At 51.6% G+C, this 21,585-nt stretch overlaps 10 protein-coding genes across 10 annotated transcripts, besides 1 other annotated feature; 5 read left to right on the forward strand and 5 right to left on the reverse strand.

Moving 5' to 3' along the window:
• Positions 1-21,585: part of a sequence feature (contig 1.158 1..283337(-1)) that runs on past both edges of the window.
• ANIA_08602 (uncharacterized protein) lies at positions 19-1,632 on the reverse strand (the record flags this gene model as incomplete). The annotated part of the gene is made up of 2 exons (XM_676779.2): positions 19-1,531; positions 1,587-1,632. 2 exons carry the CDS (start codon positions 1,630-1,632, stop codon positions 264-266), a joined length of 1,314 nt encoding a protein of 437 aa, XP_681871.1. The 3' UTR covers positions 19-263.
• On the reverse strand, positions 2,814-3,764 carry ANIA_08601 (uncharacterized protein; the record flags this gene model as incomplete). Its single annotated transcript, XM_676778.1, has 1 exon — positions 2,814-3,764. One exon carries the CDS (start codon positions 3,762-3,764, stop codon positions 2,814-2,816), a length of 951 nt encoding a protein of 316 aa, XP_681870.1.
• On the forward strand, positions 4,362-6,651 carry ANIA_11099 (transcription factor domain-containing protein; the record flags this gene model as incomplete). The annotated part of the gene is made up of 3 exons (XM_050611845.1): positions 4,362-4,425; positions 4,486-5,302; positions 5,358-6,651. 3 exons carry the CDS (start codon positions 4,362-4,364, stop codon positions 6,616-6,618), a joined length of 2,142 nt encoding a protein of 713 aa, XP_050467826.1. The 3' UTR covers positions 6,619-6,651.
• On the forward strand, positions 6,986-8,328 carry ANIA_11092 (putative MFS monocarboxylate transporter; the record flags this gene model as incomplete). The annotated part of the gene is made up of 2 exons (XM_050611846.1): positions 6,986-7,128; positions 7,182-8,328. The coding sequence occupies 2 exons, from the start codon at positions 6,986-6,988 to the stop codon at positions 8,326-8,328; spliced, it is 1,290 nt and encodes a 429-aa protein (XP_050467827.1).
• Positions 8,395-9,509, reverse strand: ANIA_08599 (uncharacterized protein; the record flags this gene model as incomplete). The annotated part of the gene is made up of 2 exons (XM_676776.1): positions 8,395-8,841; positions 8,961-9,509. The coding sequence occupies 2 exons, from the start codon at positions 9,507-9,509 to the stop codon at positions 8,395-8,397; spliced, it is 996 nt and encodes a 331-aa protein (XP_681868.1).
• On the forward strand, positions 10,738-12,403 carry ANIA_11091 (uncharacterized protein; the record flags this gene model as incomplete). Its single annotated transcript, XM_050611847.1, has 2 exons — positions 10,738-11,091; positions 11,123-12,403. The coding sequence occupies 2 exons, from the start codon at positions 10,738-10,740 to the stop codon at positions 12,401-12,403; spliced, it is 1,635 nt and encodes a 544-aa protein (XP_050467828.1).
• On the forward strand, positions 12,446-15,197 carry ANIA_11098 (Zn(II)2Cys6 transcription factor; the record flags this gene model as incomplete). Its single annotated transcript, XM_676775.2, has 5 exons — positions 12,446-12,464; positions 12,654-13,077; positions 13,127-13,154; positions 13,211-13,687; positions 13,735-15,197. The coding sequence occupies 5 exons, from the start codon at positions 12,446-12,448 to the stop codon at positions 14,947-14,949; spliced, it is 2,163 nt and encodes a 720-aa protein (XP_681867.2). The 3' UTR covers positions 14,950-15,197.
• Positions 15,244-16,570, reverse strand: ANIA_08597 (uncharacterized protein; the record flags this gene model as incomplete). Its single annotated transcript, XM_676774.1, has 5 exons — positions 15,244-15,432; positions 15,519-16,070; positions 16,131-16,218; positions 16,272-16,373; positions 16,476-16,570. The coding sequence occupies 5 exons, from the start codon at positions 16,568-16,570 to the stop codon at positions 15,244-15,246; spliced, it is 1,026 nt and encodes a 341-aa protein (XP_681866.1).
• ANIA_08596 (Zn(II)2Cys6 transcription factor) lies at positions 17,068-18,957 on the forward strand (the record flags this gene model as incomplete). Its single annotated transcript, XM_676773.2, has 5 exons — positions 17,068-17,180; positions 17,338-17,856; positions 17,912-18,386; positions 18,446-18,854; positions 18,908-18,957. 5 exons carry the CDS (start codon positions 17,068-17,070, stop codon positions 18,955-18,957), a joined length of 1,566 nt encoding a protein of 521 aa, XP_681865.2.
• ANIA_08595 (putative MFS transporter) lies at positions 19,235-21,117 on the reverse strand (the record flags this gene model as incomplete). Its single annotated transcript, XM_676772.1, has 6 exons — positions 19,235-19,488; positions 19,519-20,044; positions 20,090-20,311; positions 20,363-20,647; positions 20,736-20,831; positions 20,929-21,117. The coding sequence occupies 6 exons, from the start codon at positions 21,115-21,117 to the stop codon at positions 19,235-19,237; spliced, it is 1,572 nt and encodes a 523-aa protein (XP_681864.1).

Consider the following 21,585-nt stretch of genomic DNA (forward strand, 5'->3'; position numbering starts at 1 on the left):
TAACAAAAGATCAAGTTATGGGTGCAAATAATGAGATGTTTGGACCGTTCGGAGTCCGTCTTTACAGCTATTCTGGGAGAAAGAAGAAACTCTGGAACAAAGTGACATGAAAAGAATATCAATATCAGCATTAACATCTCGCCAGGCGAGCTTAAGTTAGTTGCAGCGAAGCTAATTCTTATGCAAGTCAACAAGCAGATTTTTCTTCGACGTGGTCGCGCGAATGTCTTGTTCGGAACGTTCGAACAAGCGCGACTGAACTTTTACCAACCCCTAGTAGGCTCCGGAGTTGTCGCCGCGAGTCCCTCCTTCGGCGCCGCCGCAGCATCCAGCCTAAACTCGCTTGCTTCCGGAGCCGGCGTGATGGTTATCTCTGGCTTATCAAGCGCAACCATTGTAACAGGCGGGATATACCAGTCGTTATCGCAAACACTCCACCCTGGGTCAATATCTCTTACTTCCTCAGGAATCATCAGCCAAGGCATATAGTCGTCCCGAATCATGGTACAGGTATTGCCGTCCGGAATCGGGCATTGCTGGCCACCGCGGTACTGCGGCCATGGGATCAATGACTGAGTATAGTTTCCAATTTCATGTGGCATGAACTCAGCAAAATTGAAAGGATACGCGGTTCCTATAATTGGGTATTTCGCGTTCCGGTGGTTGCGCATCGACGTAAGAGTGGAGGGGTGCAGGGAAACGATGGTGTTGCTGTGGTCCACGCCGCATTGGCTTCCCGGATGAGCGCGGCGGTTGCTCCAAGCGTAGATAGACGTGAACGACAGGTAAACAGTGGGTGAGATGAAAGTCTCTCCGTTCACAATGGCGGTGCTGGGACCCGAGGCAGGGACGGTGGTTCCGTTCTGCAGACAGAGATCACCAGCTGCGGTAGTGACGGGCCAGTAGAAGAGAGTTGCTGTTCCAGGAAGAAAGTGGCAGTTGGAGCAAGGGTTTTCTTCTGGATACGTGCGAGCGGGTGTTGGACAGTCAAATGGTGGGATCGGACTGTTGGTGTCACCGGGTGTGGGCGTGACTACGGAATCCCGCCAGGAACTGGAAATGCTCGAGTATGTCTGCCAGATTGAAACACAGTCAGTCGTCTCCAGAGTGCAGTCTGGAGTGACCGACGGTTCACGGTAGAAGGTCTCAGTGTAAGTGTTAGTTATGTAACTACTGGCGCATGGACCAGTGCCGGGATAGTACGCTGTCACTATTTCCCTGGGTCCCAATGCACGAGGCGCGCCATCGCAGAGGGTGGTAAGAGGACCAGAATGGGTATTCGACCACGCCTCGGGTGAAACTGAAGTTCGACAGGCTCCTTCGCTCGTCATATACGACACTAATGAAGGGCTTGTGGCCGTGGGCCCTAAAGACCGCAGCTCGGTAGACCGCCGCGCATACTCAACCCAAGCGGCATTGCAGGTCACGGCGGATGCGCTAGGTCCGGTTGTGGGACCATAGAAGTAATCCGTGGACGTTGGCCAAAAGATTGAAGTGTTGAGTGTGATGAGCCATTGATCGCTGGTGATGGCTAGCCAAATAAGTAAGTTACATGCTCTCAATCCACTCCAGCGAAAAGGACTTACCATCTTGGGCAATAGCCGCCCCGATCCAGAGGGCAAGGAGCAACATTGTTTGTAAGATGAGGGACGGCAGTTCAGAGTAGCAAGCATGGCTGTTTATAACTGTTTGCGGGCAGCTCGCGGCTGTGGGCAGTTCGGGTTCCTGAGGCACCTCATTGGTTGAGCCCTACAGTGTTGACCTTACACAGCACTCTTGCAGTTGCACTGCACCACCTTACTCTTGGCGGTGTTTGGGATTGGCTTCCAAGTGAGACATCGCGAGCTCGATGTCTTCTGAGAGGGCAGGTTTGACTGTTCCTTCGCCTAGATGCACGGTTCTCCCGTCTTTGGCTGCATGGTGTCTGGCGTGATGCCCGGGTCCCTGAATCGCAGCTGCTAATCCTTCGGTGCAGATGCATGGTCCTCGATGGGTCTGAATTTCTGAAGACAGATAAGATCCACTGGGGACAGATCTTCCGTCGACGCTATTCCAGGGTAGGAGGGGTCGGCAGAGGGCCAGACCCTAAGTGCCTTGCTCATATTAACGATTGCAAGCAGACGCGACGCTACTCACTTACAGTAGCAAGAGTAATACGGAGTTCGGAAGAATCTCTCCGTTGGAGGTCATCTTATAAGAAATTGAGCGTGCGTCGAGCAATCTCTGCAACCGCGACAGACTGCAGGGTCTGATTGACCCAGAAGGGCTCGAATATGGTTCAACGTGTTTCTAGAGTGCGTCATGATGGTATGGGGCTCTCGCACAAATCAATCTCGATCGAATAGGGTGGAGCGATCAATTTCGATCTGAGAAGAGTGGGATGAAGAATGGATGGTTGGGAAGCGCTGTTCGTCCGCTAGTGCGAATTGTCGCAGAAAGTCCAATTGCTGATTAGGACCCACGCGACAGCAAGGCGCCCACTCGCCGGGTTGCTTTCCCCTAATTCGTCCAGCCAGGTATAGAAGGCTTTGTTAATCAAGGTTCCAGATCCTGAGGAGCTGGTGGCTGCGGAATAGGAGTCTTGACAGAAAAATGTGAAGAACAAAAAGGAGAAGTTGTATTGCTCACGGGTATAGTAGCATGAAATTAAGCCGACCTTATCTAAACATGATATCGCTAGAAATGCACATTATTATTAAAAGCAGCAAGAACTTCAACCTCCGTCTAAGTCTGCACTGTGAAATGAGATCATTTCCGTTTTAAAAGAAACAAAGAAAAAGAAAAAAGAAAAGAAAAGAAAAGAGAAAAACCGTTCAAGGCAAAACCTTGGGCTCTGCAGCAATCGTCCGCTCTGAGGAGGCGTCCCCAGAACTCTTCTTTTCCATCCTGCTGTAGTCGCCTGGTTTGGTAGACCCGTTAGGAATATGGAACCGTTTGTCAATCCGGCTAAAGGTCAACAAGCTCAAGATCATGATTTCAAGTGCAAAATTGAAGACATAAAATGATGCCTTGGAGTGATACCAAGCCGGGTTGGAGATCGGCCGCGCCGGACTCCAGAGTGTACCCGCCTTGAAACCAGCAATCAAAATGGACAGGCACGTTGAGATGGTGATGATAATGATCTTAGCGAGCATACTGCCCTGTCCAAATGACTCCTCTTGCTTGGACCGTGGTATCAAGACCGCGGGAATAATATGGAGCAATGGGAGGCAAGTGAAGACGAGAAGGTAGGTGATTGCAGCAAGCTGCACATCGCGGCAGTCGGCGCGCGTGCCCGGATTGAGGGAGTAGGAAGAAACCACGATCGCCGTAATGACCATGATCAACGCAGCGGGGATGAGATAGTAAAACAACTTGCTGCCGATACGTGCGATCGGATGCCAACCGATATGGGGTTGCTTCGCCCGGAGGATGCGCTGGGCGAGGATCAGATTGATAATATAGACCAGCAAGACACCGGCATTGACAAAGACATTGGCCGCAATGGCAAGTCGAACGTTATGTTGGCGGTTGGCCCAAACTATGCGCAGAACAAGAGTCGTGATACGTGCCATACAGAAACCAAACAGCATGCCCGATAGGATGAACTTGTGTTTCCGCTTGTTGTTTCTCTGCAGAATCGTCATATTCATCACTGCAAACCCAATATATATGGCGAGGAGTACGGCGCAGACGATTGTATCCGGGTTATTGCTCGGGAGGCCTCCCATGCCTGCCGTTGGGGAGGCGTAAGGGCCGCCGCGCTTCTCGAACGAGGAAGGCATCTTCTCGTATTATCCCGTCTTGATAGGTTTTGGTAGATGGCTCCGATAAGGGGGCGAAAGATGGTGTTGAAAATGTAGCTAGTCGTGAGAATCGTTTGGACCGACTAGCAGAGGAATATATGTGTTATGGAGGAAAGTGTTAAATGTGTGAACGGCGGAATTGAGGAACGTCCGTCTTTATAAATTCGACGGCATGGAAGAAATTGAGGCCTGAAGGCAGCGACATCGCGGCTTCCAACAAGGAAACTTCGAGTCATAAGGCTAATTTTGCGCAACAAAGGATCTGGAGAGTCCGATCCACTGGAGAACGGCAGTAACACGGCTGACCCTTAGATGGCTGACTATACAGATCGGACAAAGACGCCGTCGGACTTATGCCAGGGCCGAGTCCGCGGTCGCCAGTTCGTCCGTCCTCCGCCGCCTCTCCCCTCCAATTCCATCTCTCTTCTTGAAACTCCAGCCACTCATTCCCCTTGTTACCTATCGAGATCTTATCTCCATATCTTGCTGAATCTATTTTAGCTCCCACGCTGTTGATTCCTGCATTGTGTAACGGCGTCCGTTTCGGACGAATGCCGGATTCCCCACGTGGCCGGAATGCTTGCACCGCATAGTCCAGCCGCAGGTGGCATTCGGAAAGGGACCAAGAGCTGCACCGAATGTACGTGCTTCGCGACCAGGTAGCAGTGGCTGTCTACTTATTAACTGATGTCGAATCTAGGTAGGAGAAGAAAAGTCCGCTGCGTTCGTATCCCTGAAGACGCGCCAACATGTCGTCAGTGCGCAGAACGCAACACCGCTTGTCTCGCTCAGACGTCCAGTTCCCGTCCACGACAAGCGAATCGATTGCCCTCCCGATACCGGATTGCACAGCTAGAGTCTCAGGTTAGTCGGTTGACCAAAGCCGTCAACAGTATTGAGGTCAAGCTTGGAGGCAACCCGTCGATCCAGCTCGATCAGACGGTGACCCACTCCCCCGGATCCGACGAGTCGGACGCAGAGTCCACTGCATCCGAGATTTTAATTGCGGAGGAGCCTTCACATCTGCGCTCGCTTTTCCAGAATGACTGGCTTACTGTTGACACCAACCGCCGTGACGAGCAGCTGCAGGAACGTAGAGTGAAGGCGTCCGCGCACCTCGCCGAGAGAGTGCGCCCAGCGCTGCAGAAGCTGATCCCGACTAAAGAACAGACGGCGGAAATGCTGGTTTGCACTTATGACTGGCTGCAGATGGTCCATGCCATGTTGCCCCAACCGTCAGTGCCCAGCTCGAGGCAGGAAATCCTCGATCGTTACGAAGAGATGTGTGGACCGGGTGTGGACATTATTGCTCTGGCTTCGTGGCTATTGACTCTGGCTATCACCGCGCAGCAGGTGCCGCAGGGAGGCGAGAGCCCGGACAGTCCATCGAAGGGATACCATCGTCGGATAGATTTCGCGCGCACCGTGTCAGACGCCGTTGAGAGTCTGGTCCTGGCTCATGATAGGTTGGTCGGGACATTTCAAGGGCTCGGAATGTGCATCCACTTCATTCGCTTGTAAGCTCGTCTTGTGATTTCTTTTTTCTCGCAATATCTGAAACGTCTGGAACAGGCAAATGGGTCGTGGAAACGCCCAGAAGGGCTGGCTAAAATTGCGACATCTCATCGCGCTTGCGGAGCTAATGGGTCTACCCAAGGCCGTACAGCTCGCTCGAATAAAAAAGCCCAACGGGCCTGCGGAAGAGGCAGAGCGGAATGAGAAGATGCAGCTCTGGAATCTAATCTGCACGGTCGACCGTTTGTCCGGGTTGTTAATAAACCTCCCACCATATACTAGACGGTATCAGCTAAGAAATGCCGATGAGCTAATAGTCAATGGCGTTGTTCAGGCGTCGGTATACATGAATCGGTTGATGGATGTCTCGCCCAAGATCCACGACCTGGAAGACCTCAGTGCTAGTGAAGGACCGACCACGAAGCTCTACACTTCCGCGCTCGAAATTATTCGAGAGGCAAGAGATCTTGCTTCTCAGACCCCTTCGTCTTGGTGGGCCATAGATACAACGAATGATCTAAGGCCTGATCATATTGTCCAGTTCATGCACTATTGCCTTGTCATGAAGGCTCACCTGCCGGTCGCCCTCCGGCAAGACCGGACAGAAGAGTACTTGTACAGCCGATTAGCCTGCATTGATGCATGTGAGTCTGTTGCCCAGAGATACCATTTCATTCGCCAGAAGCTCCCCTCGGGATTCTTCACTTTACGAATGCTCGATCTTCAGGCCTTTGGAGCTATGGCAGCGCTCCTTTTACTCTCTCACACTTCTCCATTCCCCGACCATCGTACCTTTCAGGTCGATAAGCCCCGTATAGAGCGCGTCGTCACGCAAATCATTGAACTTATGGAAGAGAAGTCCAAAGACGGAGTCGGTGCTGATTTTGCTGAGCGCGGGGCTAAGACACTCCGTGCGCTACGAAGCCTTCTACAGCAGGACGCGAACAATCCTACACCAATGCAGGAATTAACCGTTAATGTGCCGCTCCTAGGGAACATTCACATTCGCCGCAATGTTCCTGCAGCACAAAACACCGTCCCTGAGAGTCAGCAGCCAAGTACAATGCAGCAACCGGCTGACTGGCCATCACAGGAGCAAATGATGACCTCTGCCTTCAATCCTCAGCTTACTACCTCGAGCACGTACATGCAAGGGCCCTTAGTTCCTAGCCATGGCCCGTCTAGTTCACAATGGGAACCGCTCTCGTGGTCCGTTGAAGATGGCGGCGAAAACCTTCTTGACGATGCTTTGATGGTAGGAACATTCGACCAGGCAGCTTTGTGGCAAAGCATGTACTATAATACCACGTTCAGCTGATGTGCCCAAAGCAGCACTCGCACTATGCTTGTAAAAGGTACACAGCCCTTGCTGGACTGCGGCCTCCTGTTCTTATTAGTAGGCAGCAGTCGTCCAGTAGGTTCCATATCCCAGTAGCAAACGATCGTGGGGTCAATATATCTCGCCAAGTGCCGGTGACTGAGCCGAGGGGCGGATTTTCATTATGTACTCTAACCGACCTCCCCACAAAGCACCCCGCAGGTTGGGGTCCGCCCGGGGCCATGGCGCAATTTTTTCCGAATCCATTAATAATGACACCTGCCCCTGGCCGTTCTGTTGCATTTAAGAGGATGGACATGGCAATCTTGGTTCACGGCCTGGGGGATTAACCGGACGACAACTTCCTATGGATGAAGCACGATCGAAAACCGGGTCGCCGCCGTCGGCTGAGCCTCACCGACAAGCTCAGTCGCAGAAAACAATACCGAATGGTGGCTTGGAAGCGTGGCTGAGTGTCGTTGGGGTTTTCTGTGTTTTCGTTAATTCCTGGTAGGTATGTCACGACGTCTAGCAATCGTGCACGCAATCTAACAGCGGCTCAGGGGCTTGATCAGTACATATGGCGCCTTCCAAGAGTTCTACCAAACGGTACTTCTCCCCGATCAATCCCCCTCCTCCATTTCCTGGGTAGGAAGCCTCCAAGCCACGCTCGTGGTCATGGTTGGAGTTGTATCTGGACCATTGGTCGATCTTGGGTACCTTCGCCCTCTCATTATCTCGGGGAGCTTCCTTGTTGTATTTGGCATGATGATGACTAGTCTGGCTACCCAATACTATCAAGTGATCCTTGCCCAGGGATTTTGTGTCGGCATTGGTGGCGGCATTGCATACATTCCAGCACTGGTCGTGATTTCGATGTATTTCACTACGAAGCGTCCGATTGCCATTGGCTGTGCATCAATCGGATCCAGCGTAGGCAGTGTGGTTTTCCCAATCATGTTTCGCCAGCTCCAGCCGAAGATCGGCTTCCCGTGGACGGTTCGCTGCATCGCTTTCATCAATATGTTCCTCGCTGTCATTACCTGCACGATGCTATGCCGCCGCCCGGGCGAAAAGGTCGGAGCCCGCAGCCTGATCGACTGGAAAGCTCTCAAAGATATCCCGTTTATGTTGCTATCGGTATCGATGTTGCTCGTCATGCTCGGCTATTGGATCCCGCTATTCTACGTCCCGTCTTACGCCCGAACTGTGCTGAATACAACAACCAGCCTTTCTTTCTACGTGGTATCCATTATTAACGGCGCGTCGGCGTTCGGACGAACCGTTCCATATTTATTGGGATCGCGAGTGAAACCCATTGGCATTCTCATTAGCTGCGTGGCGGGTTCGGCAATTGCCATGTTCACATGGATTGCGGCGACCAATATCCCTGGCTTCATCGTTTGGTCTTGCTACTGGGGTTTCTTGACGGGGGTGCTAGTGACTGCGCCAACATCGATTGTTTCGCATCCTTCCCTTTGCCCGGATTTGAAGATGCTCGGGACTCGGATGGGGATGATGTGGGGGATCAGCTCGCTCGGGTCGTTGGCTGGGACACCCATTGCCGGAGCCTTAGTAGATCTCACTGAAGCCCAATTTCTGCGCGCTCAGGTATTCGCAGGCTGCATGATGGTGGGCGCTGTTGTTCTACAATTATGGCCAACATTTGTGGTCGTTCGGCACGATGGCAAGCCGGGGGGTACTCAGTAATGTTCTGCAATATGCCAGGCCCCTAAAATGTATATTTAATCTTGGCTTACATCACAGACACTACCACTACACACCCACTTCCGCCTGCCTTAACCGCTCCTCCTCCTTGATCTTCATCTCATGAAACCTCTTCAGGCGCGCCGGTACAATCCTCTCCCTCTCCGTCGTAATCTTCCACCCCTTCAATCGGTCCTTACCTAGAGCCAAAAGCGTCTTTTTCTCGACCAGGCTATACTTGCTCGGATCGTCTCGGTCAAAATTGAAGGGCTCCTTCAGAGCAACCGGTGGGTTTGTGATGATGCGCGGAGTCCGGAGGATGTTCCGCGACGCAGAGTGTAACATCAGTGGGTGCATTAGGACTACATCGCCTGTTTTTCCCGTCATCTCGCGGAAGTCCGTGCATTTCTGGACCAAGTTTGTGTAAAAGGATAGGCCAGGTTCAGCATCTGGGTTTTGGGATTGGACTTCGCCTCGAGGAACCATGTACGGTGATACGCCTTCGGGGTGCTCGTACTGTTTGAATATAATAGTTAGACAGCAGATAATGGGCAGAAAAGGACAGACAAGACTACGCAAGGCCCCGTCATGTGTGCCCTGGCCGTGCATATGTTCAGGAGGGGTTGGGCACCCACCAGATACCGCGCCATCAGTGGTATAGCCTCGGGACAAATCATAGTCGCCCCTCCCATTGGCGCTATATCCGAAAACAACGGAATAACGAGCAGCGCCTGCTCTGGAGAGTCGAGGAAATGCCAAAAGAAATCTCCATCAACATGCCAGTTATCCAGCTCCTTCGGATCGGGATTCTTCATCCCTTCATATTCCGGCAACCCCAGATTCACAATCAAACTGTCACGCCAGCTACCAAACTCCTCAGAGATTCGGTCTTCCCCCCCACAGAGCTCGCAGATCGCGGCCCACGCCTTGGGCGCAAACGTACGAACTGCTTCCTCCCGATGGTGTGGCATGTTAATACGCTCTGATGTCCAGGTGGATTTGTCCGTCGGCGAGTACCCAAGACGGATCCAGACATCTTTCGTCCATGAGAGTGCCTTTTCGCGCGAAAAGCAGTCTGGGATCACGACGTAGCCGTGCTGGAGGAAGTGGGCTTTCTGGGACTCTGTAAGAGCGTATTGGGACACCGATTCCGGCTGCACGCTGGGATGGGTTTCGGTTGCCATGGTGCGTGAAATGCCTGGGCGCTCAGCGAACGTATCTGGGTTTCTTGCTCAGACGGAGTACTGCGATGGTTGCAACAGAGTTGTTTAAGAGGATATACTTCCCCTCACACCGGCTACCAAGTATGCGGTTCGCGGAGTAAGCTCCTTGTCTAATGCGGTAGTGACCGCCACAGTTACTCAGAACTGGTTTCTTTTCTCCACAAAATGTAGCTCGCAACCTTTTCTATCAGTCCGTGCACTTCATGGATAAATAGCCAAAACTGACTTTAGCCGTTACAAAGTTACAAATGCCGGGAGTCTCTTGCTAAGTAACTGAGTATCACCTACAGAACTGCAGCATCTGTTGGCATAGCTCCCCTTTGAGCTATTTGATCAGCTGAGTTCTCCTGATATTGTCGGCGGCGTAGGTCAGGTCGCGCATCTTGACATCTCGTATCAGCCACCCAGAGAGTGAGCTCTTACATTATCTTAAAGATACCGATGCGGCTCAACGGCAAATGGGCAGGGATGGCCTACACCGAGCAATCTAGATCTAATCGAACGTGGAGGACCACCAGACGACGATAGCCTGAAAGCAGATCACTTCAGCCAAGGCCTGGAGTAATCGGCAATAGTGTCTTAAATATGCCGACGCGTGGCTCTCTTTAGCCCCAGCGGCTAGAGCCGCCTCTATAATGCCCAAGAGAAGGGCGCACGAGTCGGCCGCTGATTGGCTCCTTTGGCGGTTTTTGCCCGCTTGTGGCTTTGGTTGCTTCTTACGCATTGTCGAATATTGCTAGAGTTTTTCTAGCTAATTAGTAAACGAGTCGAGTGCGACATGACCATATTGTAGACATGACCATATTATAATCACACCTGTAGTTTTATACGTACTACCCGCACATTTGTTAGATTATCCGACGGTCTTGAGATCCTTCAAAGTATCGTTGGATATTTATAAATATTTATATCTGCACTCCCCGCTCGCATGACAGAAACCACCCGGAGGACATAATATGAGTAGCGTGGAAACGCAGGGCAAGACAACTGTTCTTATGAAAGCAGAGTTGACGAGGTATCACTCACAAAGTTGAATAGGCGATACTCGTACTCATCAACAGGAATTATTGTGCCTCGTCAGGCCGGACATTGGTAACGTGGTTGGTAAGCGAGCTGCGCATGTAAGCGAGCTGCGCACCCAACCACTTTTTTACATGCTGACGCGGTCATCTATCTTCCAACAGCCACCATGCCCCGAGTTCGCGTTAGTTCAAGCCAAAATTGCCATGAGAAGGAAGGTCGGCTCCTACTGGCTGTACAGGCTATTAAAAAAAAGGAGATTACATCAATACGCGAGGCAGCACGTCGCTTCAATGTGCCTGAATCTACACTACGTACGCGACTACGCGGGACTACAAATCGCGCCGAATCTCGCGCAAATGGCCATAAATTGACTGAGATTGAAGAGGAAGTGCTTAAGCAGTGGATTCTCTCTTTAGATCTACGCGGAGCAGCTCCTACAAAAGCTCATGTACGAGAAATGGCTAATATTCTGCTTGCAAAGCGTGGTTCCACCCCAATCCAGACTGTCGGCCAGAAATGGGTATATAATTATACTCAACGCACACCCGGAGCTTGAGTCTCGCTTGTCAAGGCAATACGACTGCCAGCGAGCAAAGCAAGAGAACCCAAAGGTTATTCAAGCATGGTTTAACACCGTACGAGCCACAATCGAACAATACGGGATCCTACCGGACGATATCTACAACTTTGATGAGACTGGCTTTGCAATGGGCCTTTGTGCACATCAGAAAGTGATTACCAAGTCAGAATCATGTGGCCGAAGACCAGTTCTACAGCCAGGAAACCGTGAATGGGTTACTGCAATTGAGTCAATCAGTGCTTCTGGATGGGCACTTCTACCAACACTTATCTTTAAGGGCAAGCAGTATAACCAAGCATGGTTTACAGGCCTTCCGCCCGACTGGCGATTTGAAATTAGTACAAATGGATGGACAACTAATGAAATTAGCCTTCGCTGGCTTCAGAAGCAATTTATCCCGTCAACAGAGCATCGTACGCGCGGAAGATATCAACTTCTAGTTCTTGATGGCCATGGAAGCCATCTTACACCAGAGTTTGATCAAATCTGTACAGATCATAATATTATACCACTCTGCATGCCGGCACATTCCTCCCATCTTCTACAACCACTTGATATTGGATGTTTTGCAGTTTTGAAGCGCTCGTACGCCAGCTTGGTTGATCAGAAAATGCGGCTTGGCATCAGCCATATTGACAAACTTGATTTCCTTGCAGCCTATCCACAAGCTCGAATCAGCACATTTAAGCTGGATACAATCAGAAACAGTTTTCGAGCAGCAGGACTAGTGCCATTGAATCCTGAACCAGTGCTTTCAAAGCTTAGTATTCAGGCTCGTACGCCTACACCCCCTGGAAGCCGTGGCAGCCAGGCAAGCACTTTTTGCCCACATACACCAGCAAATGTTGATGAGCTTCTAAAGCAAGCTTCTTTACTCAGAGATTTTCTCAAACAGCGCTCAAAAAGTCCACCATCACCGTCCCATAATGCCCTAAACCAGCTAATTAAAGGCTGTCAAATTGCAATGCAAAAGGGCATACTATTGGAGCAAGAGAATAGGGCGCTACGTGCTGAAAATGCTATACAAAGGCGAAAGCGAGCTCGTACGCATAGATGGATAGCTCATGATAATGGTCTGTCTGTACAAGAGGCTACAGAGCTCGAGGAAGCTCATAATGCGTCTTTTCAGGCAATACCTGGTCCATGCGGGCCACCAGCAGAAGGTGCACAAACACCAAAGGCACGGGCATTACCTACATGTAGTACCTGCCATAGAATTGGGCATAGAAGAAATGCTTGTCCAAATAAATAATAATTAATATAAAGGCGTTGTGGTTGATTAAAAGGTCAAAATATGGGAAATCTGTATGCAGGTGCGCAGCTCGCTTACATGCGCAGCTCGCTTACCAACCACGTTAATCCCAAACAATGCTGAGTCAGCTATCGGGGATTACGGACACCCGAACCCCCGAACACCCTTCTCTCGTCACACCTTGTCTTCCACTGATCTCAATTCCCTACTCCCTAATCCCTAATCTCTAATCCCTGGCGCTATCGTCCAGTGCAGATTGCTTGCTCATCAGAAACGGCTGGTGCTTATATCATAGCGATGTCCGACACATCCCATGCTGCAAAACCCATCCGCGTTCTGTCATGTGTTATGTGCCAGCAGCGTAAGGTGAGGTGTGACCGCACCTTCCCATGCGCAAACTGCGTCAAGGCCAAAGCTCAGTGCATACCTGCCAACCTTCTCCCGCGTCGTCGAAAACGCCGGTTTCCTGAGCGTGAACTATTGGACCGACTTCGCCGTTACGAGACCCTGCTCCGGCAGAACGATATCGAATTTGATCCGCTTCACCCCGAGCCAGGCAAGGAGAGTGACGGCCATCAGACGCTGGGCAGTGTTGAACCAGAAGACCGAGATTTGGCTTCGCGGGACTCATTATCAATTCGACCCAAGTCCTCCAGTGGAGCATACGAGGCCAAGTAAAGAATTACCTCCACGCTTGACTGCAGTTGGGCTGATCTTCCTTAGAGACATTTGGACCGCAGTAAACCAGACGGTAAGCCCCCTACCTGGCTCCTGAGCTGCCGGGAACAGAGCTGAACTTTGTGATAGTCGCCAGAGTCTGACGAGGAAGGTACCTCGTCGCCCGCTGTTTTCCCCCAAGAGGTTGTTAAGAAGGTCTGGGACCGGGGTTCCGAGCCCGTGGATCCACTATTTGGCGGCCAGAACAACCCCGTCGATCTCTCGTCCCAGCATCCTGAACCCCCCCAGATCTTTCGTCTCTGGCAGATCTATCTCGACAATGTGGACCCGCTGCTCAAGGTCACACATACACCCACTTTACAGAGACGCATTGTGGAGGCCGTCGCGAACTTGAAAGGCCTCGCGCCCACACTGGAGGCTCTCATGTTTGGTATCTATTGCATGGCCATTCTAAGCCTTATGCCGGACGACTGCGAGGCCCGGCTTGGCACCCCTAAAGATGAATTGCTCACCCAGTATCAGCGCAGCTGTCGCCAAGCCTTGATCAATTGTGGGTTTTTGCGATCCGACGATCGTGAATGCTTGACTGCTCTGTTCTTTTATCTTGTAGGTGAATGTGCATTGATGTCATTCCCATGCGCTCACACACGCAGATGTCCATGCGGCCGACCATTGGCGATCCGCGAACGCTCGCCACCGTGTTTGCCGTTGCAATCCGCACAGCAAAGCGCATGGGTCTGCATAGCGAGTCTAGATGCGCCAAATTCCCCCCGTTGGAAGCAGAATTGCGTCGAAGGCTCTGGTGGGCCATGGTTCTGTTCGATGCTCGAATCGGAGAGATGGCTGATTACCGAGCCTTCACGCACCTCACCCCTCTCTGGGATTGCAAGATCCCTACTGATGTGAGTGACTTCGATCTCCGGCCTGACATGAAGGATATGACCGCAGTGCAGGGTCGATCCTCAGAGGCTCTTTTTATTGTTACTCGGTACGCAATGGCCGACTGTATACGCAACTTCTCCTTTCACCTGGACTTCATCTGCCCGCCTCTAAAGGCAGTCGCAAGGGAGATCCATCGTAATTCTGGACGGGAGTACCTTGAGCTGGATGCCCTGGAGGCGATGATGGAGGAACGATATTTGCGGTTTTGCGACCCTGAGAATCCGCTTCACTCTCTAACGATCTGGATGGCGAGAGGGTGGCTGGTGAAATGCCGCCTTTTTGAATACTACTCTAGATACCCGACCGCGCGCCAGTCGAACGCTCAGCGTGATGCTGCGAGTCTATATGCGCTCACTATGTTGGATTGCGATACGAAAACCCTGGCGAATGTGGGCACAAGCCGCTATCTATGGCTGGTGCACTTGTATTTCCCCTTTCCAGCGTACGTTCACCTGCTGCAAGATCTGAGGAGACGTCCCCTCAACGGCCTGATAGAGCGGTCATGGAATTCACTCAGTGAAAACTTTGAAGCTCGTTCTAACTTGCTTTTACGCATGTTGCCTGGAGCTCAATTTTGCGCGCTATCCGGTATCGTTATTGAGGCCTGGGAGACAAGTGAATCGGCCTTGAGACAATCTGGTCGACAGGCGCTACAACCCAAAATTGTGACTTTTATGAAATCCCGATTGGCCAAGGAAAATATTAATGCTCGGATGGAAAACTCATCAACTGCGACTAGCTTCAACGACCACACAGCTGCTTGGTCGAACCAGCAGAGCATGAACTTTAGTGATCCGTTTTTTACGTCTAGCGAAAACAGCGCGTGCGATCCCGGGACGTGGATGCCTTTCGACATTCCTGGTCAAACATCTTTCAGCAGTATACTTACCTCGGGAGATTGGTCGATGTTGAATTGGGGAATGTGAAACATCATTTGCGCACCATGCGTATTGGATTTGATAACTGCCCTAAACGCTTAGCATTGGCTTTCTGAGAGTGTACCTTGCATTGTATCATAAGGCTATGGTCTTTGCTTTGCCATACCCTCCGCTTTGCCATACCCTCCCCTCCTGTAGAATCCGCCAAAGTATCCCAAACTACCAGCAATCTGGCCGGGGGTCATGATCAGAAGAGAATTCGATCTCTCGCAGGGTCATCTCCTGGACATCATGCCCATTCTTCCTCTTTGTTCTCTGGTCTAGACAGGCTTTTCGTGGTATCTAGTCCAGTCTCGCAGGATCCCGGGCCGGTCTGTTCTGTAGATACTCGTCCAACTCTTCCATTACCTCTGGGGTCAATTTCGGCAACAACTCCAAGCTTGTGACATTATCGAGAATCTGTTCGGGTCGCGAGGCTCCTGTGATGACAGAAGCGACGTTTTCATTCTTCAGGCACCAGGCGAGTGCAAGCTGTGACAGTTTTACACCAAGCTTATCCGCCAACGCCTGATTTCGTCAGAAGAAAACCTCCAAAGCCTCTTTGGACGGCGCCTTACCTGTAAACCCGCAATCTTTTTGACATTCCCTGCCCACTGCTCGCTCTCCCAGGTGTCGCGTGCTCCGCGAGCAAACTTGTCCGTACTCTCAGCGAAGCGGGAGCCAGGAGGAGGTGCAGACGTATTGTTGTACTTGCCACTCAGCAACCCCATCTTCAATGGCGAGAAGGTCGTCAACCCAATTCCAAATCTTGCATACAGTCGCTGGTACTGCCCCTCAACCTTTTCACGGTCGAGCATGTTATAGAGCGGTTGTTCGACGATTGGCGCAATCAGACCTAGAGATTTGGCAATGCCGCATGCCTCTGCGATCTCGTCCGCTGACCACTCTGATGTGCCCCAGTAAAAGGCCCAGCCCTTTTCAATCACGAAATTGAACGCTCTCACTGTCTCTTCCATTGGTGTGAGTCTATCTGGGCGGTGGGCATAAATGATGTCAACGTATTCCAGCTGCAGCCGCTCGAGCGACGCTTTGGTGCCCTCAATGATATGTTTGCGAGAGAGACCATGATTGTTGATAAGGATCTCCCCATTTGCCAGTCCCCAATTGAGCTGACGACGTGTTATCGCGTTATTTTACAGGCCAGCTTCTACGGTGACTTCTGAACTCACTTTGGTGCTGATGACAATGTCGCTTCGTTTCCACCCATATTTCTTGATTGCCTGCCCCATCACAATCTCGGATTGGCCATTAGCGTAGCTTTGTGCGTCAGTCTTTGTATGTTTACAGTTCCCGGCCAGTGGCTGGCCTACCTTTCTGCCGTGTCGAAAAAGTTGATACCGCAGTCGTACGCCTGCTTCATGCATTTGAAAGCAACCTCTGCATGGCATAAGTCAGCCTTCTCCCCTGCTTCACTGCGAACAATTTAAAACAGTACCGTTGTCGACGTGTCCTCCGAAGCTGTGCGAAGAAGATGTCAGAGCCCAGACCTGGATAAGAGTGTCGGGAAAACTCACGTTAACCAACCACCCAGTCCCAGCGCAGAGACATGCAATCCCGAGTTGCCTACGCGGCGGTATATCATGTCCTTGTTCTTGTTGGGCCACGCCATATTGATCGGGAATTAAGAGCACAACGGTTGGAAAATAATGAGGGTTTAATGCGGTTTTACGTGGGCACACACCTTCATTTAAAAGGGCCGTCCCTCACTTCAATGCGACTTGGCAATTGACGAGCCTCGGCGAAATACTCGGAGGGTCGAAACGGTCTCCACGAGGCTGTGGCCCTGGTCGCTCTGGAGTTGTTCTACGGAGCCGCGACTGCGCCCAACCACCGCGGGAGACAGTCGCAAGGTGAGGCAGCGACCTCCATCTACACCACCCAGACCAGCATCGATATATACAAAAAGTGGACCCTGTGATGGCGTGTTGAGTGGGGTGAAAGACGCCATCGCTGCTTCAGTTCAAGATGAACCGAACGCCCAATCACCGTCGAGTCATGCACTGATCGCTGCCGGCGGGACGTTTGAGGGGGCGAGTGTCTCCAACCTCCGCAAACTCTCCAATTCAACCGTCTTGACGAGTTGCTTTTTTCGGTTCCGGCAAAGCGATGAATCCGTCCAGGGGCGCGGTTACAAAAAAGGCTTGCGATGGCTGCAAAGTTCGGAAAGTTCGCTGTGGTGGAGGGAATCCGTGTACGCCCTGCCTGAATGCGCGCATCCAGTGCACCTACAAGCGCATGCACCAGACCCGAGGTCCTCAGAGACTGCGCGCCGCGACGAGGTATCTTATAGAGCAAAGCCAACAGACGGAGACAGATCAACCCTGCTCACCGAGCAACCACGATGAGACTCCAAAGAGGTAATCTTCTACGGCCCAGCTGTATTCTGACGCTAACTAAGGCGAGATGCAGTGTACCGCTGAGTGCGATTGCGCCGGTGCTCTATATTTACCATGTCCGCATGTACCCGGTTTGGCCGATTGTCGACGTCGATGACTTGATTGCAAACCTGCAACAAGACCCCGAGAACAAGGACCATGAGAGGTTCGCGCTCGCGACGAGCATAGCCGCTGCTACTATGGCTCAGCTACGGCTTGGTGGTTCGACATCGGATCGGTCAGTCACAGCTGATGTCCTCGCGGCTGAGTGCCTTGAGGCCAGGAGAAGATTGGACTATCGTTCACGGGTGAACCTGGACAATGTCCGAACAGCCTTCTTCCTACATGTATACTATGAAAACCAACAACCAGGGGGAAGCGAATCGGTACTCTACCTCAGAGAGGCTATTACTATGGCGCAAATGATGTACCTACATAGAGAAGCATCGTACCCTAGCCTTGCGGCTGAGGAGCAGAAGATCCGCCGTCGAGTGTTATGGTTGCTATTTGTGACGGAACGGTAAGTGGCATGCATATCTTTGCTTGCCAGCTTGATTCTGATGCAAGTATAATAGTGGTGTTTGCATCCTCCACAAGCTTCCAGTCATTCTAAAAACGGACACAGCTATGCCGGAAACTGATGCGGACGACGAGGTTCTACCTGCATTCCTGAAACTCCTGACATTGTTCAGACTATTCGAACAAAGCCGAATGTTCGACATTGTCGAAGACTACCACCTAGGGCTCGAGCCTCCTGTTAGCTCCAGCGCCGCTACAGCTGCCACCTTTGATGAGATGTTCCAGGATAAATCCCCGGACGGCTTTGGCACCCTGGATAGGGTATCCGACGTTCAGAGAGCCGATATCTGCGTGACGAGACACTGGATGCGCATTCTCGCATGGAAAGCCCTGTCCCACTCGTCTACCGGCCGCCAACCCTCATCAGACTGTTTTCTCTCGCCGGTATTTCCGTTGATCGTGGGAAAAGATCTGGTGAGTGTAGTCTACCGGCTGCCTCGAGTGGCGCTCCAGGCGCATGGCCTTGGCATGGTAAGCGCTATGAGTCGATATAAAGAATGGATGGAGTGCCTAGCTGACAACGTGAATAGCAGCTGAAGCTGTACGAAATTGCGACCTCCCTCGCAGACGCTGTCACCAGTACTGCAGCCGTGCCAGATACGAGTCGATGGGACCAAGAAAGCCGGCCAAGTAACATCCTCACGCGGCTTCACTCCATCCTCTCGGCGTTGACTGGCGGAGAAAACAGCACTTTGGTGGACATACTATACGGCAAAATCGCCAAGGCACATTATATGCACTCAGCACCTATCTTACCAGCACCGAGCAATGGGAACAATAAACCTAATCGAAAATCAAAAACCGCGAGAGCGACATGTACCGAGGATAGCGTGACCGCGACTGACTTCTCACAGAATGAGTCCAACGAAACTGGGGACGCCATCGACTGGCCCAGTGGATTACTGACAACCGTAGATCAGCCGGCCAGTGATGATAGCAGTACAATCCGGCTGACGAGTGATGCGGCTACTATACCACTACCCTACGGCCAGCCCCTACAAGATATCACGGACCCAGGGGACTACAGCCAGTCCAGCTATGATCCTCTCATATACTCCACTGTGCAGGATCTTCGAACCGATCCCAGTGTCGTCACTACTCCGACGACTTCGACTTCGCTGGATCTACTCCCACTTGGTCCGATGTTCAATAATGCTATCCTTGATTATCGTCAAGATTATCTTTACTTAGATACGTATCTGCCTCTGAACAACCTTTCCGGAGATTCCCAGTATCCGCGCCTGAACACCCTAACCTGACATGGGGGCCGATCGTCGAACATAAGTGAACAGACATTACGACTGCGCCTTTGCCAAAATCTAGTACTTGAAGCGGAAATCTAGTCGCTTGTTTCCGTCTTTCTCCCGTTGAGCAAGGTCGGCTTGGTATTCGATCCTCTCTTCGGGCGACATGGCCTCCCATTTCCGCTCCTTCAGGCGATTCAGGTGCCTGAGGTACTCGCGCTGAACCACAAAAACAACAAGCGCCAGGGAACAGATGGATATCAAGACCTTGTTTCCTTGGTAGTAGTACGGTGAGTCATAACTGCGGTAGATCTCTGTTTTGGTCAGCTCTGTTTCCAGGGGTGGATACCTCGACTTACGCGATGATATGACTGAGCCAATTTGGACAATCACGTTATATGTGGCCGCAGTGATGGCTCGCTTTTTCACGTCAAATGTGTTCTCTGATATCCATGAGGACACGATGGGATGGAAATACGGATATCCTGAGATCATCGTGGTGACCGTAAAGCGGCCCCAGTTGTATCCATGATCAGGCAGACCGAGGAGAGTAGCCAGCAGTGGCAGCGACCAGAACTCGCCAATCACACAGTGGAATGTGCGCTCCCCGAAGTACTCGCTGCTCTTCGACAGGATGAGCATCAGGATGATCTGGAGCACAGCTGATGGAATTGAGAGCATGTTCGACTCGAAGGTCGTAAACCCGAGTCTCTTCAGTGTCAGGGACAGGTACCCCTGCACGGGGCTTTGGGGAATGTAGGCAATCAGCCCGATAAAGTACAGCCCCCACATGGACTTGTCCTTCCATGCGTTAAGCACGTCGCGGAGAGTAGCACGTTCATGCAGGTGAGTAAGACCTTTGGACGGATCATCACGCAGAAGACGCTAAAAATGTCAGTTTATTGGCTCAACAGTCTCTGGAGAACGTACGTTGATCATGATCACCTCCTGGCGCTCGGTGTACCACGCTTTGGGATACAGGATGCTCTTCGTCCTCGTGGGTGAACTTGGCAGATAGAAGAGGGCAAACAAGCCGATGACGAATGTTATAAGTCCGTCGATAAGGAATAGCCAGAACCAGCCTGTGTGTCCCCTGGTCCCCCTCATCTCGAGAATTCCAGCCGCCAGTAAAGACGATATAATACGGGCAGCCTGGGATTGTCAGCGCTCCATGAACGCATGGCTCAGATAAAGGGTTCTCACATTCAGAGTAGACCAGAAGAATGACAATCGGATGGAAAGCTCCTTTGTTTTGTAGAAGTACGTTGCAAACAAGATTGTGCCTGGGATAAAACCTCCCTCGAAGGCGCCTATCAGCGCTCTGGTCACGTAGAAAGATGCTCGGTCTGTCATCCAAGCCTGCGTCCAAGAGACCAAGCTCCAGAGCAGCATCAGGATGGGCAACACTCGCCGGAAACCGAAGCGTTTAATGAGAAGTTGCACGGGGAACTCCGCTGCGAGAAAACAGAGGAGTTGGATGGTGGTTCCCTGCGATCGCCGTTAGTCGAGCTTACAAATGCAAAAAAACAAAAAAAAAAAAAAAAGGGATAGAACAGAACACGTCGTTATAACGTACGTTGTTGTAGTCGTCGGTGGTCAAGTTGAGATCATCCAAGAAATTGTCGGTCAGGGCATTGGACAGATTACCACGGTCCAGCTGAAGGCCGAAGAACTGGATTGGCGTATTAGCAGATGTTCCTGCAGTCATCCACGGTACTTGCCATCAAACAGAGCCATGTCATGAGCATAAAGTCGGTCTTCCAAATTACCCTCCTCTCCTCCTCCTCTGTCCAGGTCGCAGTGGGATCGAACCGGTGATGCCCCTCATAGGACTCATGAGGAGGAGTCACCGAAGAGAGGTTCTCCTGTCCGACCGCAGGTAGAGCCTTGGAGGACTTATCATCCTCCTTTGCTTGGCTGTACAGCGAGCTTTTGCCGCTCTGCTCGATATCGTCCATTGCTGCGGGTAGGGTTCCTTTGCTGGAAAGAAACGCAGTCACGTCGAGATGAGGACAAGACGGCATGCGCCGTGTCCGTCTTTATATACACTGATACCTGTTAATAACTCCCATCTGGTCCGATGGGCAGGATGAGCACTTTGGGCTGTAGCTATTCGCAATCGAGCCTTTGCAATCGTTGGCGAAGAGCAGACCGCGCTAGGGTTATTACACCACTGCTAGGTCCGAGCACATCATCGCGGGGTGGCGCATCCACGTTGAACCTTCGCTGGTCATTTTTGAGGGTCCCTGCTAGCAGGGAAGCTTATACGGGGAGGTTTTGAGGGCCCCTTTGCCTGGATATATTCCGTCCCAGGCCCTTGGAGCTCGCAGTACGCAAAAGGGCCAGCTGCTGCTCGACGCAATGTGCACGATATCACCCCCAGGATACTCCAGATTCTCTCTTGCCTAGCCTGAATCTAAGCCTGC

This window comes from Aspergillus nidulans, chromosome III (genome assembly GCF_000011425.1).
Source record: "Aspergillus nidulans FGSC A4 chromosome III".
In the NCBI taxonomy this organism is placed as follows: domain Eukaryota; kingdom Fungi; phylum Ascomycota; class Eurotiomycetes; order Eurotiales; family Aspergillaceae; genus Aspergillus; species Aspergillus nidulans.